The sequence below is a fragment of the Thamnophis sirtalis genome, unplaced genomic scaffold (genome assembly GCF_051295495.1).
Source record: "Thamnophis sirtalis isolate CommonGarterSnake01/CBP01778 unplaced genomic scaffold, rThaSir2_p1.2 scaffold_4, whole genome shotgun sequence".
NCBI lineage: Eukaryota > Metazoa > Chordata > Lepidosauria > Squamata > Natricidae > Thamnophis > Thamnophis sirtalis.
Window position 1 is genome coordinate 114,976,668 of NW_028261384.1, and position 23,508 is coordinate 115,000,175.

At 40.9% G+C, this 23,508-nt stretch overlaps 1 protein-coding gene across 1 annotated transcript; it reads left to right on the plus strand.

Annotated features, from left to right (window-relative positions):
* Positions 1-325: 325 nt before the first annotated feature.
* LOC106557084 (phosphatidylinositol transfer protein beta isoform) lies at positions 326-23,050 on the plus strand. Its single transcript, XM_014076206.2, has 12 exons — positions 326-432; positions 4,525-4,555; positions 4,773-4,918; positions 4,995-5,086; positions 7,325-7,332; positions 7,822-7,896; positions 10,298-10,381; positions 12,887-12,964; positions 15,086-15,196; positions 17,363-17,485; positions 18,479-18,560; positions 22,104-23,050. The coding sequence occupies exons 1-11, from the start codon at positions 413-415 to the stop codon at positions 18,524-18,526; spliced, it is 816 nt and encodes a 271-aa protein (XP_013931681.1). The 5' UTR covers positions 326-412; the 3' UTR covers positions 18,527-18,560; positions 22,104-23,050.
* The last annotated feature ends 458 nt before the right edge of the window (positions 23,051-23,508 follow it).

The window sequence follows — 23,508 nt, forward strand, 5'->3', positions numbered from 1 at the left end:
AAGCGATATCTTCCTAGACATAAAAGCAGCGGAGTTTGCTGGTTTTCTATTTTAGGGTGAAATCTTCACATGCCCTAGCAATACTCAACCGCGCAGCTCTCCTCGCGAGGAGGGGTATTGTATTCGTTTTTCAGAATTGGCCATCCTGTCAATCAACAGGCAATAGTATGTCCGAAAGGAAGACCCGCCTCCGCTTTGCCTCTTCCTAAAGCGGCAACCCATTCATTGCTTCGTCGGCTTCTGCCGGAAAAAAGGAAGCCTGATTGAGGGCGGAAATGGCGTCTTAAGGGACTGGTCTGGGCAAGTGACTGCTGGAGTAAGGGCGGAAATGGCGTTAATGGCCGGGGAGGGGAGAACTAGGAAGAGAAGACTGGGTGCTTTGGGCGTGCGAGGCGCTGGAAGGGTGTGAGGGATGGTGCTCATTAAAGAGTTGTAAGTACAAGAGGGGCAAGGGTGGGTGAGAGGTGCGCATGGGAGGGAAGGGTTAATGGGAAGGTGGGGAGTGGCTCATAAAAAGAGGGTAGCTAACTGCGGGTCTCAGAAGCCGCTGTACACGATTACCCCTCCCCCCTCTTTATTTGACTGTTTTATATAGCACTTAACGGTTGTATAGTCCAGAACTATTTTATGTTGTATTTTGGATGCTGTGAAAATATTACCAACTTTAGTTTAGATCTGACATTTGGATGCAATGGAGTCTTTGACTACTTTGAGTTCAAAGTAGCACTTTTCCCCTGTTTCCTGAACAGCCTCAACTGGAGAGTTGGATTAAAACTTCTTTATTCCCAGCCAACATGCCTCTTCTGTTTCACCACTTCTGAAAGCACCACAGTTCTTCCAGCTTCTCTCCTGCTCGCAGATGGCATCCAGTTGAGGAGACTAAGAATAAATCCACTGCCACACAGCCAGTTGTTTGCAACTTAGAACTGACTCACTCTTTCCTTCCAGAGAAGATAGTTTCTTTTTAATTACCACCTTCCTAACATCAATATTTATTTTACTAATCTTCAGTAAGAAAATATAGGAGAGGTTGCTAGGGAGTATCACAATAGTTTCTTGGCTGCCTTTTTTCAATCTAGAAACTGTTGTATTTTAGGAATAGATTTAACGGAACTTAATTAGAATAAACCCAGACATTTGCAATGCAAAGTATCACCACAAATTATGGTTAGATAGTATAGGGGGAATTTTGCAACAGATTTTTCTTTGTTAACATGTCAGGACAGATAAGAGCAGGAAATCGAAAGAGAAAAGGTGTTTGAGATAGCAAGAATGAAACTCTACTTTTCTGTTTCATCTTAATCAAGCAATAGAATCTTAGAGGATTTTATATAAGGAATATTGCTGTCCTGGCATTTGTCCCATTTCACCCAATGGTTTTGGTTTTGAATAATATGTATTCAGTTGTATTTTACAATATAAATTAGCAACTTATTACTTCCAGATGGTGTTGAATTTTATATCCCATCAAATCAGTTACTGGCTATTTTGGTTAGGGTTTTAATAAAACTTGGAGTCTAATTTAGTGAGATTTGAGCCATAATTTCTGACCTCTGTTTTTATAATTAATATTCTTCCCCGTTCCCAGCCGGAGTGGATATATCACACATTTCCCTTAATAGACATGTACAGTGAAGTGTGATTTACACACAGTTTATTAATTTAGATGTATTGGCTTTGATTTAGTATTGTATGAACTCAGCCATTGATTGTAAACCATGATTTGATTTAGCATTTTGTATGAATTCAGCAAATTGTACATTAGTCAGTAGACTATGATTAAGCAAAGAGTGTGGGATCTGGGCTGAAATGTTGTGTTCTATTCTGGATAAGTATGTACGCATGCCTCTAGATCAGAATCTAGATCATAGGGATGGGGTGGTTCAGTGGCTAAGACGCTGAGCTTGTCAAGCAGAAAGGTCAGCAGTTCGGCGTTCAAATCCCTAGTGCTGTAACGGAGTGAGATCCCATTACTCTGCCAACCTGGCAGTTTGAAAGCAGTTTGACCATGGAGACGTCTTTGGACAGTGCTGGCTCTTTGGCCTTGAAACAGAGATGATCACCACTCCTTAGAGTTGGGAACAACTAGCACATATGTGTGAGGGGAACATTTGCCTTTTTAGATCAGGATTTCTCATGATGTGGTTCAGGAGCCCCTGGAGGGACCCTCTAGATATTCTCAGGGCTCTGTAAAATCAAATTTGTTGCCACCCTATGTTAAAAAAATACAAATTAAAATCCCATCATACAATTATGAGAAGTAATAGTGGCAGCAAATACGTCAATTTTAATTTTTAATATAATAAATATTGATAAATGTAATCCATACAAACAGAACCTCTTTCGATGTCCCCTATCATTTTTAAGAGAGGAAAGGATCCTGAGGGGTAAAAATGTAAAAAACCTTGGTTTAGATAACATAACCTTCAACCTTCACTTCATAATCTTATGTTGATTGTAGGGACTGCTGTCATGATCATCTCTGTGGAAAAAACAAGATGTTCTGAATACAGTTAATTACAGGAATACATTTATTTCTATTGCTTTCCTGCTCAAAAGTCTTTTTAAGTTGACTCAGGCTAGTGCATGGGAGAGCCAAGAGGAAATACCAATATTTTGTGATAGATTAGACAATTAAAAAAGAAATCCCAGAATAGCGCACAAGTGCCCACCTTTTTATCATATCCAAGAAATCCATATGAAACCATTAGGATTCAAATTGGACTCAGAGATTTTTCCTTTATTCTGTGGGCTCATAAAAGCTAAAAGCTTTTTTGGTAATAGCTTTGTTCCTGCCTAGTTAAAAATGTGGATTGCTAAATTTGGGGCTTAGCTTGCTTGTGGACTTCTGTTGTATTTCTGATGTTATTACCCTGTTTCCTTGAAAATAAGAACACCCCCCCCCCCCGGCCCGGCTAATAAGCCCAATCGGGCTTTTGAGCACATGTGCTAAACAAATCCTCCCCTGAAAATAAGCCCTCCCTGAAAATATTGCAACACAACAACCCACCCATAAGGTGACCACGCTCACCACCTCCTGCACCTCAAAAATAATAAGACCTCCCCAAAAATAAGGCCAAGTGCTTATTTTCGTGGAAATACGGTATTGTCTGCATAGTTTTTAACTTCCTTTTTTGCCTATATTTGATATTTTGTTATCAGCCCAGACTCTTTTTGAGTCCGGTGACCTTAACACATGTAATAAATATTTAAATATACATACCTGAAATTGCAAAATTTTCAATGATCTGTTATGCTTCTTAGGCACCGATACGTTTGTGTTACCTTTGCAAAAGGAGGCACAATTTCTGGTACACAAATAACTAGTCATTTGTCCTCTCAAAACCCTAAACAAGTGTATTATTTGCTACTATTAAAAAAAAAACTTGGGCAACAAGTTTCCTTAGCTCATATGGAAATAAAATGGGGATAATTTATTATTGTGTTATTTTATTGTTATTTGATATTTGTAACCTTTTTTTTTTGTTCTCTTCCTTAAGGTCACATTGCAATTAGCTGGCCTTGCAAATCTAATCAGCATAGAGAAGTGACTGCCGACCAGCTTAGTTTATGATTTTGAAAATAAGCCTCCTGTTCAGAGTATAATATAAAGCAATTGTGCTCTACATATATGTTTATAACTGCTTTGAGATTTTTTTTAATGGGAAACAATGTGCAATAATAATGTCCATTAATTAAGTTGCAGGATCCAATATAAATTGCTTTGTAACTTAATATAGTTATGGATTTTATCCATTGAACTCACATCCTTTAAAATGTTTTCAGATGGATAGCTTCTAGTGCTAGCAATCAAAATTGTATGTTACTATACCTATGTAGCAATTTAATAATTTCCTCATGACATTTTAATGCAGAAAAAGGGAAGGGGTTTAAAAGGGAGTTAATGATAAGAAAAGGTGGAAAGATTTTGTATGTACTGTAAAATTCTGTGGCTGAAGCAAAATGATTTGAAAGGTCCTTCTCTCAGGTCTCTTTAGGTAGGAAAGATGAGAATAAATATTCTAGTGATTATTGCAGGCCAATCCAAAGGATAAAGTCCTTTTGAAGTTTTTTTTCCTTGTGAGATCTACTAAAAACAAACTAAGACTAAAAATCTAATCTGAATATGTTCCATCTGGTCTGGTAAGCAGACTTGTGGAGAATCCTTCATATCTCGATCATTCAGTGTATTTTCGTGGTTGACCTGTTGGCAAAATATAGCAATGGGGCTTAGATTTATATCCCGCTTCATAGTGCTTTATAACGCATTCTAAGAAGTTTACAGAGTCAGCATGTTACCTCTAATATCTGAGCCTTCATTTTACTGACTTCAGAAGGATGAACTTTGAGTCAGGATCAAACTCCTGGTTCTATTCTACCTAAATATTGTATTTGCATGAGTATATTTGTGTACTCCTTTTATGTAAAAAGTAGTGTTGGGAGAGACTGAAAATTGGGGAAATCTAACTATTTTCCTTCTCTTTCTTTTCCTTCCCTGCAACAACAACAACAAAAAAAATCTAGTCGGGTGGTACTACCTTGCTCTGTAGAAGAGGTGAGTTATAAACTTGCCCCTAGGTAATTCCACAACCTTCTTAGCCCCACTGATAAAGCTTGTGGGTACCATTGGGCTCTTATAAAACAGTCCAGAATTAGCTATATTCTGGCTTGCTTTGCCTTCCACTCATGAATAGATATTAATATTCTTTCCTATCCTCAGGGGGAAACAGAATTTTAACACACACACACATGTGTCTTTTTGTCATCTTCAGTATCAAGTGGGACAATTATTTTCTGTGGCTGAGGCTAGTAAGAACAACACCGGTGGTGGTGAAGGAATTGAGGTGTTGAAAAATGAACCCTACCAACACGAGGGAGAGCAGGGGCAGTACACCCATAAGATCTACCATCTTCAGAGGTAAGAACCATCCTGGGTGTGGACAGGTGATGACGATGCTGGATCTGAAGCCTTCTCTTGCTTCTTTCTCTCACAGCAAAGTTCCAGGATTCATCAAGATGTTTGCCCCAGAAGGGTCCCTTGTTGTCCACGAAAGAGCCTGGAATGCCTATCCTTATTGTCGGACAGGTAAGCCTGCAGGAGGGGAAAAGAGACATCTTTAATATTGGCAGAAATAATTATTGACCAGCATGGAGAGTTCCAAGCATTGTAATTCAAATAAACATCCAGACTTCCATATTTCATTGAATAAGACAATTTTATTTTGGGTATACAGATAGTCCTCAACTTACAACCACAACTGAGCCCAAAATTTATATTGTTAAGTGAGGAATTTGTTAAATTGCTTTTGCCTCATTTTATGGACTTTTTTTGCCACATTTGTTATGTGGCAAATGTGGCAAGTTGTTAAATTAGTAACACGGTTAAATTACCCTGTTTCTCCAAAAATAAGCCTTCCCTAGATAATAAGCTCAATTGGGATTTGAGTGCATGCGCTCAAATAAGCCCTCCCCCCAAAATAAGCCCTCCCCGAAAATATTTAACCGCATGGGCAGCCAGTCCCCAACATTTCCTTTGATTGCTTGCCACAAAAACAACACAAAGTGAGGAGGCAAGGCAGGAGGGGAGGAAGGGAGAGGGAACATGCTCCATGCACCCCACAAACCCTTACCTAACAGCCGCTCCCGCAACCCTAGCCACTGCGCACCTTCTGTCACGCTAATGGCGCCGCAAAGAGCAGCAGGCCCAGTGACGCACAACACAGCAGCAGCTATGCGTGACCCGACAAAAGCGTTCACGACAAAAGCGGCCGACAAAACCACGTCGCTAAAACCACAATGTCATCAACGCGCCGACAACAGCGTAGCGACAACAGCGTGGAGACAGAAGGGTGCTTTACAACAGCGCGTCAGCAGAAAGCCGATTTAAGTTAAGGTAAGGGTTAGGTTTAGGGTTAGGTTTAAGGTTAGGTTTAGGGTTAGTTTTAGGGTTAGGTTTAGGTTTAGTGTTAGGTTTAGGGTTAGCGTTACGTTTAGGGTTAGGTTTAGGGTTAGCGTTACATTTAGGGTTAAGGTTAGGGTTAGGGTTAGGTTTAGTTTTACAGCGCGCTTCTGTCGCCGCCCTGTTGTCGGCGCGATTCAGCGCTCATCCGTCGGAGTGCTTTAGAACTCACGGTTTTGTCACCGCGGTTTAGTCAGGCGCGGTTTTGTCATTCGCCCTTTTGTCGGTGAACCGCAGCTATGAGGTGACCATGATCACTGCCTCCTGGACCTCAAAAATAATAAGACCTCCCTGAAAATAAGGCCAAGCGCTTATTTCAGGGGGTCAAAAGATGAAGGGAAACATGGTAGTAGCACAGTTAGTAAGTGAATCTGGTTTCCCCCATTGACTTTGCTTGTCAGAAGATTGCAAAAGGTGATCACATGATCCCAGGATATTCCAACCGTCATAAATGTGAGTCAGTTGTCAAGCATTTAAATATAAACCACATGATCATGGGGATCTTCAACAGTCATAAGTGTGAAAAATGATCATAAGTCACTTTTTTCAGTACCATTGTAACCTTGAATGGTCACTAAATGAACTGTTGTAAGTCAAGGACTACCTGTACATTCCCAATGGCAAATAGGTAGTGTCTCGGCAGAGGACCGAGTGAGCAGCCATTCAGTATAACCTTGCTTGCTTAGTGGATGGAGCTTGGAATTATTTGCCAACAGATCTTCACTTATTTTTATTATTATTGTTGTTGCTGCATGGAATCTGAAAATACCAAAGATCTACAAAATTGGCCATAGGGCAATGGAGCATTTAGAAGGGCATGAGTTCATTCCTGTTGTATTCTCTGATTCACTTTCTACATTGTTAGCATCATATGAATACGTGCCTGCTAATTCTCAATAGCTTGGATTGGCAACCTGAGTCCTTTTTCAGATGCACTCGGCTAAAAAAAAAAATCAGCAATATGAATGAGATCCATAATAAAAGTTTTAGCATCGTTTTTAAAAAAGGAAAGTGTCCAAACTCTATTCTGTAATCCAGGAGAAAAATAAAAAATCTAGGCTCTGAATCACATAGCCTGTTCTCTTGGCATTATCCTTCAGGCCACTGGGCCCTGAGCCCTCCCAAAAATGTTAAATGCAATGCTTGGACACAAAAGCATTCTCCATTTCGAACTTCTCAGCTCTGATACCTGTAGCATCCTGCTTGCTGGGTGCTTGATTCTAGCATTAAGTCATGTATCATTATTACTGTACTTTTATTGTTGGGGCAGAATAATAAGATGTAATTTAGCAAGATTTTCTGTTTTGCTTTGCTACACTAATATTCTTTTTGTCTTTCCCCTTATTTTGGCTTCATCTACTGCAGTTATTACGGTAAGTGACTTCTGAAATGAATAGCTCTAGGAGTGGGAATTTTCCCTGGTTATTCCTCCCCGTCCACAAACATCCCTAGACTTCTGAGTACATTTGTTTCCTCTAATATAGCCATCCCCAACTTTTTGGGCTGGGCGAACTGCTGGCAGGAGTGGGAGGGCAGAGGGGACAGTTTCACATGCTCTCTCGCTGTTTGCGCAAATGGGGTTTCATGTGCCTGTTGCCCCTTGCGTAGCCCAGTCCCATTGGGGCCATTGGCCAGATCTAGCCCACAGACTGGGGGCAGGGGATTCCTGCTCTAATTCCTTCCTATGGGTTTTATTGGTTCTATGAGTTGAATTGTTACAGTCAATTCATAGTTGTACAAATCGACTCAGAGGATTTCAAGGTAACATATCCCTGACAAGTGCTATATGGCCTTAGCGTTTGCAGGTTCTATTGTCAGCACCAAGAATTCTTGTAACCTTGTTTCCTTCTCCTCTTCCATAGAACGAATACATGAAGGACGATTTCTTTGTCAAAATTGAAACATGGCATAAACCGGATTTAGGGGAACAAGAAAATGTAAGCCTGCAAATATAATAGGTTGTTTGTCCAAAGAATTGGGGTGCCTAAATCCCATGAATTCTGTTCTTACAAGCAGTCCTCGGCTGAAAACCATTTGTTTTAGTGACTGTTCAAAGTTATAGAGGCGCCGAAAAAAGTTGACATGACCATTTTTCACACTTACAACTATTGCAGTAGCCTCATGGTTATATGATCAAACTTTGGACGTTTGGCAACTGGCAAGCTTTTATGATGGTTGTAATGTGTTATGTGTGATCACCTTTTGCAACTTTTTGACAAACAACGTCAATGGGGAGGCCAGATTCACTAAACGGCCATGTTGCTCACTTTAACAATTGCAGTGATTCACTCCACAACTTGGGCAAACAAGGTCGTAAAATGGAGCAAAAACTCACTCTGACTTGCTTAGCAATAGAAATTGTGGGCTCATTTGTGGTTGTATGTCAAGGACTACTTGTATAGGCCATTAGATCTTGTATTGTTGGACTCAAGTTTTATTGCCCAGAAATATAATCGTGGTTAGCAGTGATTAGGGAACATTCAGAATACATCATTTACTAGTTCTGGGTTGTACTGTTATCTTCCAGAAAACCTTTGGAACAGTTGAATCATCGCAGTTCAGATAACGTATCCCTATCAACAGTTATTTTCCCGTCTGGCTAATTATGTAGAAGAGAGATTTTCAATTGTTAAGATTATGTGCTTATTGTGACACAGGAAATTAAGCTGTGCTTTAGTTCCTTGGGGCTTGCCATATTGTTCAAATCCAACCATTAAGGTTTGTATTTAACAAGTCCACTTCATTTAACAAGTCCACTTTAATTACCGTCAAACTGTGGGTTATTGTCATAGGGATGTGTTAAACTCAACGTTTGAGGCATAGAACATGCCAGTGTTCTTTTTGGGAGTTCTGGAAAAGGCTCATTTGATTCTTTAGGGAGTGACTATGGTTTTCTAGAAATAAATATATCTCTCCAGAACTGGTTTGTGTTGCCTAGGTAGGGGGTCAACAGTGAGATTTTCATGCAATGTGTGACAATTTAATAGGGAATAAAGCACTTAGAGTAAAGTTTTTTGTTTTTTTTTAAAGCAAAGCTGGAGCAAGAGCTTGCTTGGTGCAGGAGCTCTAAATCAAAAGAGTTATGTTTAATGATGATGTACAAAGTAGCCAAATGAAACAAGATTTTATAGGGCAATGTACAAAAGGGAATAAAACAAAACCTAAATAGGTTAGCATTCAAAGTATCAATTATTTAAAAGTCCAAGGAAATGCAAAAGGCTTAATGACAATATGTTGTAGAAAAAAAATTAGAAACAGTCTTGGACAAAATATTCCAAAAGTTGATTGAAGTCTCCAAGATAGCATTCCCATATGTCACCCACCTGTTCTTTAATGGAAGGCAGTTAGAGAAGAGTCTCTAACAGATTAAAAGAAAGCTGGCAGCAATTTTAGATACTGGCTGCATTTCCACATGCTAGTCATATTTCTTTTGTTAAAGAAACTAGAGATATACACCTGTCTTTTAGACAAGCAAACATTTCATGGTTCATTTAAAATTTCCTAGGTAATGCCAAGCTTTTTTTCTTTAAAAAACAACAACTCTTGACTTACATAACTATATATTGGTTAGATGCATGGAAAAGGCCTTATAGCAAACTATGATTGAATTTTAAAAAATCATGAATACTTGCCCTGTACAAACGCCATATTATATACTATATTTATAATCAGTGAGCCAACAAAAACATAGTTTCAAATTGGTTGAGTGTTCTGAAACCATGATTGTCTGATCTATATATATGCATTAACATGAGCAAAAGCCCATCAAAATAATTTGTTTGTACTTCATAAGTGGCCACAGGGTGATCCATATCTAGACCTTATTAAACTGTAAATTATGGAAATGGGAATTTATTACATTTTTCATTTAAAATATTTAATGATGATTTCTTAAGCTTTTCAATTAATGAACACAGAGCAATCATATAATTTTAATTATAATTAACGTTCAATAGCAATAGCACTTAGACTTATATACCGCTTCATAGTGCTTTACAGCCCTCTGTAAGTGGTTTACAGAGTCAGCATATTGCCCCGAACAATTTGGATCCTCATTTTACCCATCTCGGAAGGATGGAAATCTGAGTCAACCTTGAGCCGGTCAGGATCGAACTGCTGGCAGTCAGCAGAATTAGCTTGCAGTCCCACCCACTTCTTTTTGGAATGCAATTCTAGCCCACCTATTCAAAAGCTAATTTGTAAAAATTGGCTTGCCTTATTATGAAGTGTGAACTCAGCCGCTGTCTAAAATATCATCAGTACAGTATGTATAAAACATAAGTAGACATTCTCCAGAATCATTGGTCTTTGATACTGTTAAAAATTTCTCCTTTGCAGGTCCATGGCCTGGATGCAGATACTTGGAAAGATGTGGAAGTTGTTCACATAGACATTGGTGATCGGACACAAGTATCAGATGATGTAAGAAGATACTGTTTGGGATGTCCTTTGGCAGTTGGCATGATGGGTGACCTGAGATGAAAGCTGGGAAATTTTGGGTCATGAAAAGAAGACTGGGAAACACCTGTGGGCTACACAACCTGTGGGCTTCATTTCTGGTGGCAACAGTGATGATGACTTATAGTCTTATACCCATTCTACTAACTGCTTGCTAAAGTTCTGCTGTCATCCTCAGTCTCTTTTGCTTTTCACTGGCTTTTGGATGTTAAACATTGCCTTTTTTTCAACCTTCCTCTATAACAGTGATGGCTAACCTTTTTATCCTTGCATGCCAAAAGTGTGCACGACTGTGCATGCCCACATGCCGATATCCATTATAAGAGTGCATGCGTATATTGCACACATCACACACACACACGTGCTCCAATCACCCCTATGCATGCGCACATGCCCATCACCACCAGCGCTCCGTTTTGGGCCTAGCAGGCGTCCCTGAAGCCTCCTGGGACCAGAAAAAGGGGCATGAGGAGGGCACAGGGGAATGCCCCCCCCCATGCTCCCCCACCTCCCATGCATGCGTACGCTGATACAGGTGTTATGTCTGCCTTGTATGCAGCTTTATTCCTCTCTAGCATTCATCTCCATGGTTCAGTGATGCATTTTCTACCTCTCTAGGATTTACCTCTATTTGCTCCTGTGAGGCACTTCTTGTTCCTGTTGGATGTAGATAGTTATATTCAGTGACGTGCAGTGAAGACGAGGAGGAGTGAGGCAGCAGTGGTGGCTCCACAAGGACGGTGACAGAAGGGGCTCCGGACGCCTACGCCATCTCCCGCCCGTCTTCCGGGACTCACCCAGCGTGCGGCACTTTAAAGTGCATGCCGCCGCCCCGGCCATATAGCAGGATCTGCTTTATGGCCAGAAGGCACGCCGGCACTTTAAAGTGCATGCCGCTGCCCCGGGCCCAACCATACAGCCCGCTGTATGGTCGGGCCCAGGGTGGTGGCATGCACTTTAAAGTGCCAGCGCGCCTCCTGGCCATAAAGCAGGACATATTTCGCTCTATGGCGGGGCACAGCGGCATACACTTTAAAGTACCGCCATGCCTTCCGGCCATTCAGTGCATGCCGCCTCGCCCTGCCATAGAGCGAAACATGTCCTGCTTTATGGCCGGGAGGTGCGCTGGCACTTTAAAGTGCATGCCGCTGCCCCGGCCATATAGCGGGACCTGCTAAATGGCCAGAAGGCATGCCGGCACTGTAGAGTGCATGCCGCCTCGCCCCGCCATAGAGCGAAACATGTCCTGCTTTATCGCCGGGAGGCGTGCTGGCCCTTTAAAGTGCATGCCGCCGCCCCTGCCATACAATGGGACCTGCTGAATGGCCGGAAGGCACACCAGCACTTTAAAGTGCATGCCGCCTCGCCCCGACATAGAGCGAAACATATCCTTCTTTACGGCCAGGAGGTGCGCTGGCACTTAAAGTGCATGCCGCCGCCGCGGCCATACAACGGGACCCGCTGTATGGCCAGAAGCTGGCATGTCCCACTCTATGGCGCGGCGCGGCGGCATGGCTTTAAAAAATAAAGTGCCAGCCCGTGCACCAGCAGAGGCGGGTAAAACACACACACACAAATTACTTATAATTAAACTAATTACAATTACTTACAAATAATTTTGAATTCCTACCCCCCACCCCCTCCCTCCGACCCACATACCTTTTTCAGCTGTGTCAGAGGATTTCAACTCTCTTCTTGTTCCCCATGATGAAAATGTAAAAAGAAAAAGGCAAGAGCTGCTCTAGCCAGGCTAGGATAGTTGCTGCTAGAGTCACCACGTGGATGACTCTGCTTAACTGTTTAAAAAAAGCCTCTAAACAAAGTGCCCTCTGCAGGAGCAGGCGAGAGAACCACGTGCCTCCTTTGCATAAGGAATTTTTCACCTTTTAACCCTTGCTTAATTCTGCTCAAGTAATCATAAAGCTAGGGTAAAGGAGGTCCATTGTTCTCTCGCCTTCCCCTGCAGTTAAGCACTAACCAGAATCATCCACTGTGACTCTGGCAGCAACTACCTCTGCCTTTTTCCTTTTAATTTTGTTTTTCTTTTCATCATGACAGTGGTGAGGCCCTGCCTCCCCTGACTGCACGTCACTGGTTATATTCTCAATGGCTTGTATAGTGTTTTAACGCGCTGAAGAGACTTAAAAATCAGCTGGCCAGTGGGAGGCACACCACATGCGCGGTGGAGCTCAGCTGGGGTCACAGCCATGTGTCGGCAGAGAGGCCTCCGCGTGCCACCTGTGGCACACATGCTATAGGTTCACCATCACAGCTCTATAGCTAAGTTAGTTGTTTCTGCTCAGCTGCTACAGCAGGAGACATGCTGAATTGTTCTAACTATTTTTTTAATTTTTTTCTCATCTACTGAATGGAGGAAAAAAATAGATATCTGGATTCTTCCTTACATCACTGTTTGTTAGGATTTTGTCCTGCATACTGCTACCTTTTCTCAACTCTTTTCTCTTTCAGGATTACAAACCAGATGAAGATCCAGCTCTTTTCAAATCTCTGAAGACGGCCAGAGGCCCACTTGGTCCTGATTGGAAGGTAATATCTACCTCGCGAAAAGAAGGAAACTGGCTTTTTAGTACATCTTGGATTGCCTGTCTCCCTCCCAATTCTTCCCCATCCCCCAGCTTTCAGGCATTCTAGATTCCAAGAGAGGCTTGATGGGAAGCAACCTCATTAGAGTACCCCAAATTTAGTTTGACCAACCAAGTATTTGGGGTTATCAGGTTGTTTTTCATCCAAAATAGGAGTTCAGTCCTGCTTTTTTCTGTAAGACTTGCTCATACACTGTGCTCTCCTGCTGGGCTGCTTAAGTTGCCCCATACATTTTAGAGATGTTGTTATGCCACAGAACTCACCTGCTGTACTAGACTAGCCTTCCACAATTTGACACTCTCTGAAAATGTTGCTGTTCAACTCCCATCATCCCCAGCCTACATCTGGAAAGCATCAGGATGAAGATGGCAGATTAATAGCATGAAGATCTAGATTGATTGCCTTGTGCTTAAAATACAATTGATGGTCCCAGACCAGCCACTGCGTTCTCAGCCTAACACGAATTCCTTAAAGAAAAGCAATCTTGCTTTTCTTTGCTTGAAGGGTTGTCTGGAAGAGTAATAAAGGTTTTTTCTCCCAAGTATATTATATGTTGAGCAATGCAAACTGGATAAGAAAAATTCATGTGGGATATTTTGATCTAGTATTATCTGCCCTTTCTGCCTCCCTCAAGTTCCTCTCAGGTGTTTCACCCAAGAAAACATTATTTTAAATTTTCAGGATGAGAGGTGGGGAAGGCCTATGTCCCCCTCAAGCCTTGAGTGATATTAGGCTTTCTTAAATAAATTATTTCCAATTCATTGGAATGATGGAAATGGGGAATTATGTGAAGTGGCTTGTAATTCAAGTCTACCTGCCTGTCATCAGAAAACACTCTGACAAGAACTGGGCCAAATTTGGTATGTAGGAGAAACCAGCATGAGTTTAAAACGAGGCCAGATCCAGCCAAGAACTAAAGAGGGGGAAAAAAGTCCAGAAATTTTTTTCCCATATCTCACTATAATGGGAAAGGCCATTGAGTTCAGATGATGCTGCATGCTCCATCTAAGGACTCCTTCCTTTTTAATTTTTCAAATTCCATGTGCTCTGCATGCTTTCCTGTGTCAGAAGGAGCACCCCACACATGATTGCAATGAGATGGTAGTACAGGTAGCCCTCGCTTGCTGACTGCCCCGTTTAGTAATTGCTAGTTATAATTACGTTTTTTAAAAATTTGCTTTGTGACCAAGTCTCACAATTACAATTATCTCAGTGTCCCACAGTCACATGATTGCCATTTGGGTGCTTCACAGCTGAGATGCATTTACAGCCATTATAATATTGTGCAGTCCCGCAATTGCCATTTATGTGCTTCACAGCAAGTATCTAACAAGCAGAGTGAATGAAGAATATTGTCAGGGTTCCAAATAGCATCCAAAATAAAATAAGAATCCGGGGCAAGAGGTTCCTCAAAATTCCAATTTGTTAAAAGAGCCATGTTGAGCCCGAATCTGAAAGTTTCCAGGTTTTCCCACACAGTTGAAAGTTCAAGATCTTGTCCCAACACCCACAAGTCCATCACATGGTCCAATCTTTCACTGCTACGAAAACAGATTCCTCCTATCCACATCCAGCCAGGTGAAGAAACAATGTGATCTTGATTTTCTGAGAAAGAATGTTATTATGGCTACCCATCACCCAGCTCTATATAATCCCTCCTCCCATTCTCCCACAGTAGAAAGTATGGCAGGCCTGAAATCCAAAAGGCAAAATATAGCTTCCAGGTCTGACAGATATACACAGGTTGTGGTCACATGATGTCTCAGTGACTGGTAGTTTGCTTAACAACTGGGTAATAACATTCAGAGTCTTTTGCAGTAAGGTGATTATCTGCTTAGCAATGGCGTGGCTGGCCCCGAATGTGGTCACTAAGCAAGGATTACCAATGTCTGTATTTAATTACAAACCAAATCTGTGAAATTGAATTTCACTTGTGTTCTGGCCCATCCATTTGGAGGAATGTGACTTTGAGCTCTTGGATTGGATGAAGTAACACAGTCTTCCCTAACTCTTCTGATTTTATTCTCTCCCTCCCCACTTTTTTGTTGTTGTTGTTCCTGTTAGCTGGAACTAGCCAATAATGAAGATTGTCCCCACATGTGTGCCTACAAACTTGTGACTGTGAAGTTCCGCTGGTGGGGCCTTCAGGGAAGGGTGGAAAAGTTTATCCAAAAGGTGAGTTCAAGTTGCCTGTTCCAGTTTGAGAAAATTTGCAGGTTTGAACAGAAGTGGAACCCAAAACTCTGAGGGGAAAAGCCCCTCTTCCACCAATAACATCCAGCTGAAATCACTTAATATAAGATAGAGAGGTAAAGATCGGGCCATTTTCTCAGAAGCATAGAATTAACTAGAATAGAATAGAGTAGAGTAGAATAGAATAATTAGAATAGAATAGAATAGAATAACAGTGTTGGAAGGGACCTTGGAGGTCTTCTAGTCCAACTCCTTGCTTAAGCAGGAAACCCTACACCACTTCAGACAAATGGTTATCCAACATCTTCTTAAAGACTTCCAGTGTTAGAACATTCATAACTTCTGGAGGCAAGCTGTTCCACTGATTAATAGTTCTAACTCTCAGGAAATTTCTCCTTAGTTCTAAGTTGCTTCTCTCCTTGATCAGTTTCCATCCATTGCTTCTTGTTCTACCCTCAAGTACTTTGGAGAATAGCTTGTTTCCCTCTTCTTTGTGGCAACCCCTGAGAAATCGGAACACTGCTATCATGTCTCCCCTAGTTCTTCTTTTCATAAGACTAGACATACCCAGTTCCTGCAACTGTTCTTTATGTGTTTTAGCCTCCAGTCCTCTAATCATCTTTGTTGTTCTTCTCTGCACTCTTTCTAGAGGTCTCCACATCTTTTTTACATCATGGTGACCAAAACTAAATACAGTATTCCAGGTGTGGCCTTATAAAGTGGTATTAACACTTCACGTGATCTTGATTCTATCCCTCTTTTTATGCAGCCTAGAACTATTTAGGCTTTTTTGGCAGCTGCTGCACACTGCTACTCATATTTAAATGGTTGTCCACTAGGATTCAAAGATCTCTTTCACAGTTACTACTGTTGAGCAAGGTACCACCTATACTGTACCTGTGCATTTCGTTTTTCTTGCCTAAATGTAGAACTTTACTTTTTTCATCATTGAATTTCATTTTGTTAGATAGTGCCCAATGTTCAAGTTTGTCAAGATCCTTCTGTATCTTAAATCTAACTTCTGGAGTCTTGGATATTCCTGTCAGTTTGGTATCATCTGCAAATTTGATGAGTTCCCCATTTATCCCCTCATCCAACTCATTGATGAAGATGTTGGAGTACTGGGCCTAAAACAGAACCTTGGGGTACTCCACTGCATACTTTCCTCCATGTAGATGCAGTTCCATTGAGGACTACATGTTGAATGCAGTTGGTCAGCCAGTTACCAATCCATCTGGTGGTGATGCTGTCTAACCCACATTTTTCTACTTTATTTAGTAGTAGGTTATCAAATGCCTTAATGAAGTCTAAGTAAACTATATCAACAGCATTCCTCTGGTCCACTAATTCTGCCACTTTGTCAAAGAATGCAATAAGATTAGTCTGGCATGATCTGTTTTTCACAAACCCATGTTGGCTTTTGGCTATTACTTTGTTTACTTCTAGGTGTTCGCTAATTCGTCGCTGGATTATCTTTTCCAGAATTTTTCCTGGTATTGAGGTCAGGCTGATAGGTCTGAGGTTTCCTGGATCTATTTTTTTTTTCATTTTTTTGAAGATAGAAGCCATATCAGCTCTTTTCCAGTCCTCTGGCAATTCCCCGGTGCTCCAGGATCTCTGAAAGATATAGTTCAGTGGTTCTGTAGTCCTCGACTTACAAACCGTATGTTTAGTGACTATTTTGGAGTTATGACACGGAAAAAAGTGACATAATCATTTTTCACACGTACAACTGTTGCAGTGTTCCTGTGGTCACATGATAAACCATCAGACCCTTGGCAGATGGTATGTGTTTAAGCAAAGTCAATGGAGAAGCCAGATTCGCTTAATCGTGTTGCTATTTTAACGACTGAAGTGATTCACTTGACAACTATAGCAAGAAAGATTGTAAAAAGAGTCAAAACTCATTTAGCAACTGTTTTGCTTAGTAAAAAAAAGGAGGCTCAATTGTTGGTCGTAAGTCGAGGACTATCTGTGGTTCAAAATGTCTGCCAGTCTCTTGCTTTTCTGTCTGAAGAACCTAGCCTAGATTTATTGCTGTGACTTTGATATCTGAAAGCTTAGAAAACTTATTTTGGTTCCCAATTTGGGCCATCTTGTATTCTCAGCATCTCAGTTTCTTAAAAGCTTCTCTTTCCTCTTGGACAGCAAGAAAGACGCCTCTTTACCAACTTCCATAGGCAGCTGTTTTGCTGGTTGGATAAGTGGGTGGATTTAAGCATGGCTGACATCCGACGGATGGAGGACGAGACGCAGAAAGAGCTTGATGAGGTACTAAGGATGGTTACCAGTCTGGGAGTAGTGTATGTATTAGGTGGGGTAGCAGAGTAGCTTTCTTTCCCCAAGGAAAGTCTCTGCTGAAGCAAGAGACAAAGCCTTTATTCTTCTATAGAATGAAATTAATATAAGGATATTTTATAAAATGAAGCATCCTAGGTAAAAAAATGAAAAGAGCACTTATTTTTCTTCAAAATCATGTTTTACTCTTAAAAGACTGCAAATAATAAAGTTTTTTAAAAAAAAGACTTTTTCTTTGTAGTAAGAAGATGTAAAAATATTACATTAATAATCTATAGTATGGGAGGGGTATATGTGTTTCATATGCAATGTCTTCCCATCCTTTTGTGTCTGCTATACTTCTCCAAGATATTGTTGCTGGAATTCGTATTAAAACATTACTTCTCAGCTTTTGGAATAAGAGCAAGTATACTAACAGCAGCAAAACCACCAGATTTTAGTGATACTATATTGTGTCACTAAGGGCTTAAATCATCTATTTCGAGTTGAAAAGATTTCAACCCACTACCAAAAATCTTTTCAAATAGATTTTTAAAAATTGGCCCAGTTATTTCCCATATTGCTATTTTGTGCTTTTGATACCAATTAATTAAAAATGAGAGGTAGTGTCTTGCTTTTGTAGCAGTGTTTCTCAACCTTTGGCAAATTGAAGATACGTGAGGACTTCAACTCCCAGAATTCCCTAGCCAGCCATGCTGGCTGGAGAATTCTGGAAGTTGAAGTCCAAATTGCCAAGATTGAAAAACACTGTTCTACATATTTGTCTGTTTCATTGTACATTCATAAACAGCCATCTATGATTAAAATATGGAAATACATTTGAATTCAGTTGTACTTGATTACTACTAGGAAACACAAAATTGTTTTTATTTCACAAGGCTAGGAGAAATCAAAGTGGGTCAAACCCATTAGGAAATTATTCTTGCAAGAAAGCCATTCAACCAGAAATTCTGTATTCTATTGCAGATCCGCCAGAAGGGAACAGTGAGAGGCATGACTGTCGGAGATGAATGAGTGCCCCCTACTGCCTAGAGGAAGAAATGACAAGGTTGGAAAAAGCAGGAGTGGAATAAATAGCATGCTGGAAAAAATGTAGGGAATTTATTCAAAAGCTTATGTCTCAACTTAGTGCAATAGAAATGCAAGATGTTTGCCATACACAGCCTTTGCTCCTGCCACTACAGTGCAAGTAAACTAAAACAAGAAGACTATAATTAGCTATAGAGAACCATTTTGGTGTGGTGGTTAAGGCATCAGGCTAGAAACCAGGTGACTATGAGTCCTAGTTCCACTTAGGGTACAAAGCCAGCTGGGTGACCCTGAGCCAGTTATTCTCTCTACCCCCCACTCCCCCCCCGAAAGAAAACAATGGCAAATACTTATGAAAAATCTTGCCAAGATAACTGCAGATACTTATCCAGGCAGTCACCACAAGTCAACGCTTACTCAAAGGCACAAAACAAAACAAAATAATATGTCTATTTTAGGGCAAGCTAGGGTATTAATTCATGATTTAAAATTTGGCTTGAACAGGAAATTAGATCTAATTATTGATTTCCTGGCTTACTTGAATCAACTGTGAGAGGGCTGCATGAACAGGAAAAGATTTGTCACAACTTGCTTAGCAGAGATCTGGCTGTGCAGATGTGGTCAATATGATATAGATCATCTTTGTGAGAGATGAGTATATAAAGCTAAAGTTAGTAGGGATATTTTAAGGCCACTTTGCAATTTGCATTGCATTTCTTTTGAAACCTTATGATTAGAGCTATAAATTCAAATAAAGAATAGGCTTTGCAGATTCATGCTAGCTATATTTTTTAATCAACAAAGCATAAATGTAACTTCCTCAGTTTGGTATCTTTCAGATGTGTTGAGTTCAAACTCCCTTTGTTCTTGGCCAGCCTATGAATTATAATCTGAAACATCTGAACAGCATCCGATGGGGGAAAGCTGGTTTAAATCTTTCAGTTAGCATTCATCTTAAACTCTATTTTTATGTCTAAATTGCTTTATGTAATTATAAAATAGAAACAGCCCATAGAAAGTTTTTTAAAGAATGCTAAATTAATTTGTACTATAAATTCCACTTTAAAACATAGAAGATAAGCACAGATGAAATAAAAAAGGTAGCCGCAAATAATCTGCTTTAAAAGAGTAGAATGGCAAACATTTTGATTGAAAGGACCTCTTTGAAGAACAAGTTTGGGGCGCAGAAATCTCTTCCACAGTGGTAAGGTTAAAAAAAATCCTTATTTTGGGGACTTACTATATGTTAGAAATAACAATAGCATTTAGCACTTAGACTTTATATACTTCTTCATAGTGCTTTACAGCACCCTCTAAACCAGGGGTGTCAAACTCCCATCATCATGGTGGCATCATGTGACATATCGGGAGTTTTCCCCCCTGGTGAGGGTGGGGCCAGCACATGATGCATCTGGCCCATGGCTGTAAGTTTGACACTCTGCTCTAAGCAGTTTACAGAGTCAGCATATTGCCCCTAACAAACTAGGTCCTCATTTTACCAACCTCAGAAAGATGGGAGGCTGAGTCAATCTCGAGCCCTATCAGGATTGAACTCCAGACTGTGAGCAGAATTAACCAGCAGTACTGCATTCTAACCATTGCGCCACCAGAACTCTTTAGCTAGTTGAAGATTCAAAGCAAGGCCTCATATTTTTTAAAGTAATTCTTTCATTCGAGTGAAATTGAGAAAAAATAGTGTTTGGTAATGAGGAATGGTTTGTACTCACACCTTCCACCGTCTTAATCTTCATCAGCTAAGACCACATATTTTACAGATAGATCTAAACTGGTCAGAAGTTGCATTAGGATTGCAGAGGACACCTTTATGACTGTAATAGAGGAGCAAAGGTTTTTAACTTCCTATTGTTTAACGAAAGCAAGAAAAATATTCTTAATTTAAGATAAAATGCCATAGTTGGAATTTTGCTCAATGTGTATATTTTGAAAGCAGTATTTAATTTCTGTAACAGGGATGCCAACAAGGCCTTTTCCTTGAGTTCAACTGGGTGTTTTACATTAGAATTCCTGATCTATGCCGACTATAATGTAAATTGGTCATATTATAGTGTCTAGTTCAAGGGAAGCAGGGACTGATTCTCCAAGCTTCCTTCAATTATTTTGTAATTGGATGATTAATGGAACTCAAGATCCTAGCTCAGTGTTCCTCAATCTGGGCAACTATGTCTATGACAATTTGACATGGGCAACTCACTACAGGGAGTTCATCTTGGCCAATTTGTCTTGGTCAACTTACAGACAACTCACTGCAGGACAAGAATTACACTAATATCAAAGAAATGCTGAAATAGAATCATTAAAGAAAGAAAGGTCCAATAAAAATCCAATCTTCTGTATTTTAACAGTTTTTTTTAAAATTCTTCCTTTAATCCTTTTGTCTTCCATTTCAAAGTTCTAAAGTTTTACTCAAAGTAGCTAGGACGTTGCCATTTAAAAATAATTTTGAGTCTCTCTTTCCTGAAAATTCTTTTGGGGTTACACTTTGAATTAAAAAGGATTCTTCTCACCCAGTTCCAAACACTGTTCACCAAATCCACTCCAGCACTCTTCTTGGATGTCAAGCTGCCGCCAGCTTTCTGACAGCTATCTTAGATTGTCTCTTTTCTTGATGTGGCACAGGGGGGAAAAGCCCTGGGGCTCTGCAGGAAAGTTGCGATCTCTCCTGGAACCTCACAGGACGATCCTCCTTAACTTCACCTCCCCTCCAAGGAGGTTTTGGCTTTTTTCAAAGCCCACGGACAAGAAGTCAATGTAGAGGACGGGGAGCTCCGTTCTCCTGCTGCTGGTAGACGCCGGGAGTGGGTGGGGAATTCTTGAGACCGTCTTCTGCCACATACCTCCCAGCGTCCAATAAGATCTCACAGGATGGGCCTTCTCTGGGTGCTGTCAACTAGACAATGTCGTTTGGCGGCCCTTGGGGGAGGGCCTTCTCTGTAGCTGCCCCGGCCCTATGGAACGATCTACCCCCAGAGATCCAGACCCTCCCCACTCTCGTGGCCTTCCAAAAGTCTATTAAGACCTGGCTTTTCCGGCAAGCCTGGGGCTGTTGACCTTTTGAATGAGGTCCAGCCCCACTAAGGTTGAGTGCATGTTGTGTCTTTTTAACTGCCTTGTCTCTTTATTTTTTAAATCTTTTAGTATTCTTTTAAATTGTTTTTTATGTAAGCCGCCCAGAGTCCTTCGGGATTGGGCGCCATATAAATTTATTAAACATTAAACATTGAGTTAAAGTCCATGTGTCTTAAAGTTGCCAAGGTCAAGAAATACTTTTCTAGTTAAAACAGGGGTAGGTTCCACAGGCTGCCTGTCCTTTGTTTCATATGTGTGGAGTTTTGAATAGACCATCCAAGCATCCAAAAACAGAAAGCAAGACACACAAGCAGTTGCCACCCAAGGCCTGGTGTGAACATCCCTATTTGTTTATGCGGAGTGTGAGTCAAAGAAAGCTGAATTTCACTAAGCTCGATCAGGTTTAGACTCAAGTTTTCTCTGTAGAGAAAATATTACATTTTGCTCACTCCTCCCTGTCTCTTTCCTACCCTAGATGCAGTGCCAGTTCTGACCTGAGATTGGACCTCTCCTTGTGGGACTTTGCCTTCTCCTTCTTCCTCCCTTTCGTCAACTAGGAAGAAGGAGATGAGTTCTTTCTTTCATTCCATCTACTTGGTCTTAAGATATTCCAAGCTGTCCCTGATTTTACCAACCTGGGAACCCCCATGAAACTGCTGCATATTACTTAACTGATCATGGATTAATAGGTGTCCTTACCGCATGAATGGGATATCAAAGGGACCAAGGACCTTTCAGGGGCTGGGGGCATCTCCTTTTTTCACACTGCAGAGTCAGCAATGCATGAATATTAATAACATTAATCTGAATATTCTTTAGAATCATACTTCAGCGGGTGGGTGGGGAATTTATAGGAAGTGGGAAAACAAAACAAAAAAGGTTTGAATTGGGAGGAGGGCAATTTAAAGTTAGGAATATAGTTAGTTTCTTTTTCACAGTGGAGAGTTTCTAAGCCGCCCATGAAAACTGTTTCTCCCTTTTTGAAACCATTCAGCTTCCAAACTGGGGGCAGGTGGTGGTGGGGTAAAAATGAAGTTTCCACTCCAGGAATTTTCCTATGCATGCTACATGTTGGAGTCAAACATGCCACTAGGCAGGGCCAGTTACAGGCAGAAATATGTCTCCCACTTGATCTGAATTTCAGACGTGGCATAAACTGCATCAATATTTGGTGGGACAGTTTCCTGCTATATTTTTCTGCTTTGAAGCAGCACTGGGACCTTTTCTTTAATTCAGGGTCCTTTTGCTTACTTCCCCTCGCCTCCACCTCCTGTTCCAGTAAAGTGGGGAACACAAATAATTTTCCATTTGGGGAAATGGTGCTTAGAAGCATTTCAAGCCTTCTGGGGATTAAGGAAGAAAGAAACAGACTTGGAGGCCCTGGGCTGTAGTTCAAGGATCTGCAACAGTATTTTTTTTTTTTTTTTTAAAAAGGAAAACACTGAAAATCTTTTTTAAAAAAGTAAAACAGTAAATAAACTTGAAACTGAGTTTTTGTTTAATTCTTATATTGGGTGAGAGTCAATGACTGCTGTATATTATTTCGGTATTTGTAATTCGTGTCCTCTCGATGCACTGAAGATCAAAATGGAACATTTTATGCAATTTCATATGCTACTTGTTTGCACCTCAGATTATAGACTTTCTACAGAAGACACCACGTGTAAATGTGCGCTTTTCTGGTGGGTTGGCTTCATACCCTAGAACCGTGATGGCGAACCTATAGCACGCATGCCACAGGTGGCACGCAGAGCCCTCTCTATAGGCACGCCAGCCATTGCCCCAGCCCAGCTCCATCATGCGTGCGTGCACGCCTGCCACTGGCCAGCTGGTCTCTGATGTGCATGCATGGGGAGGCATGCGGTGGTGCTTGCATTGCA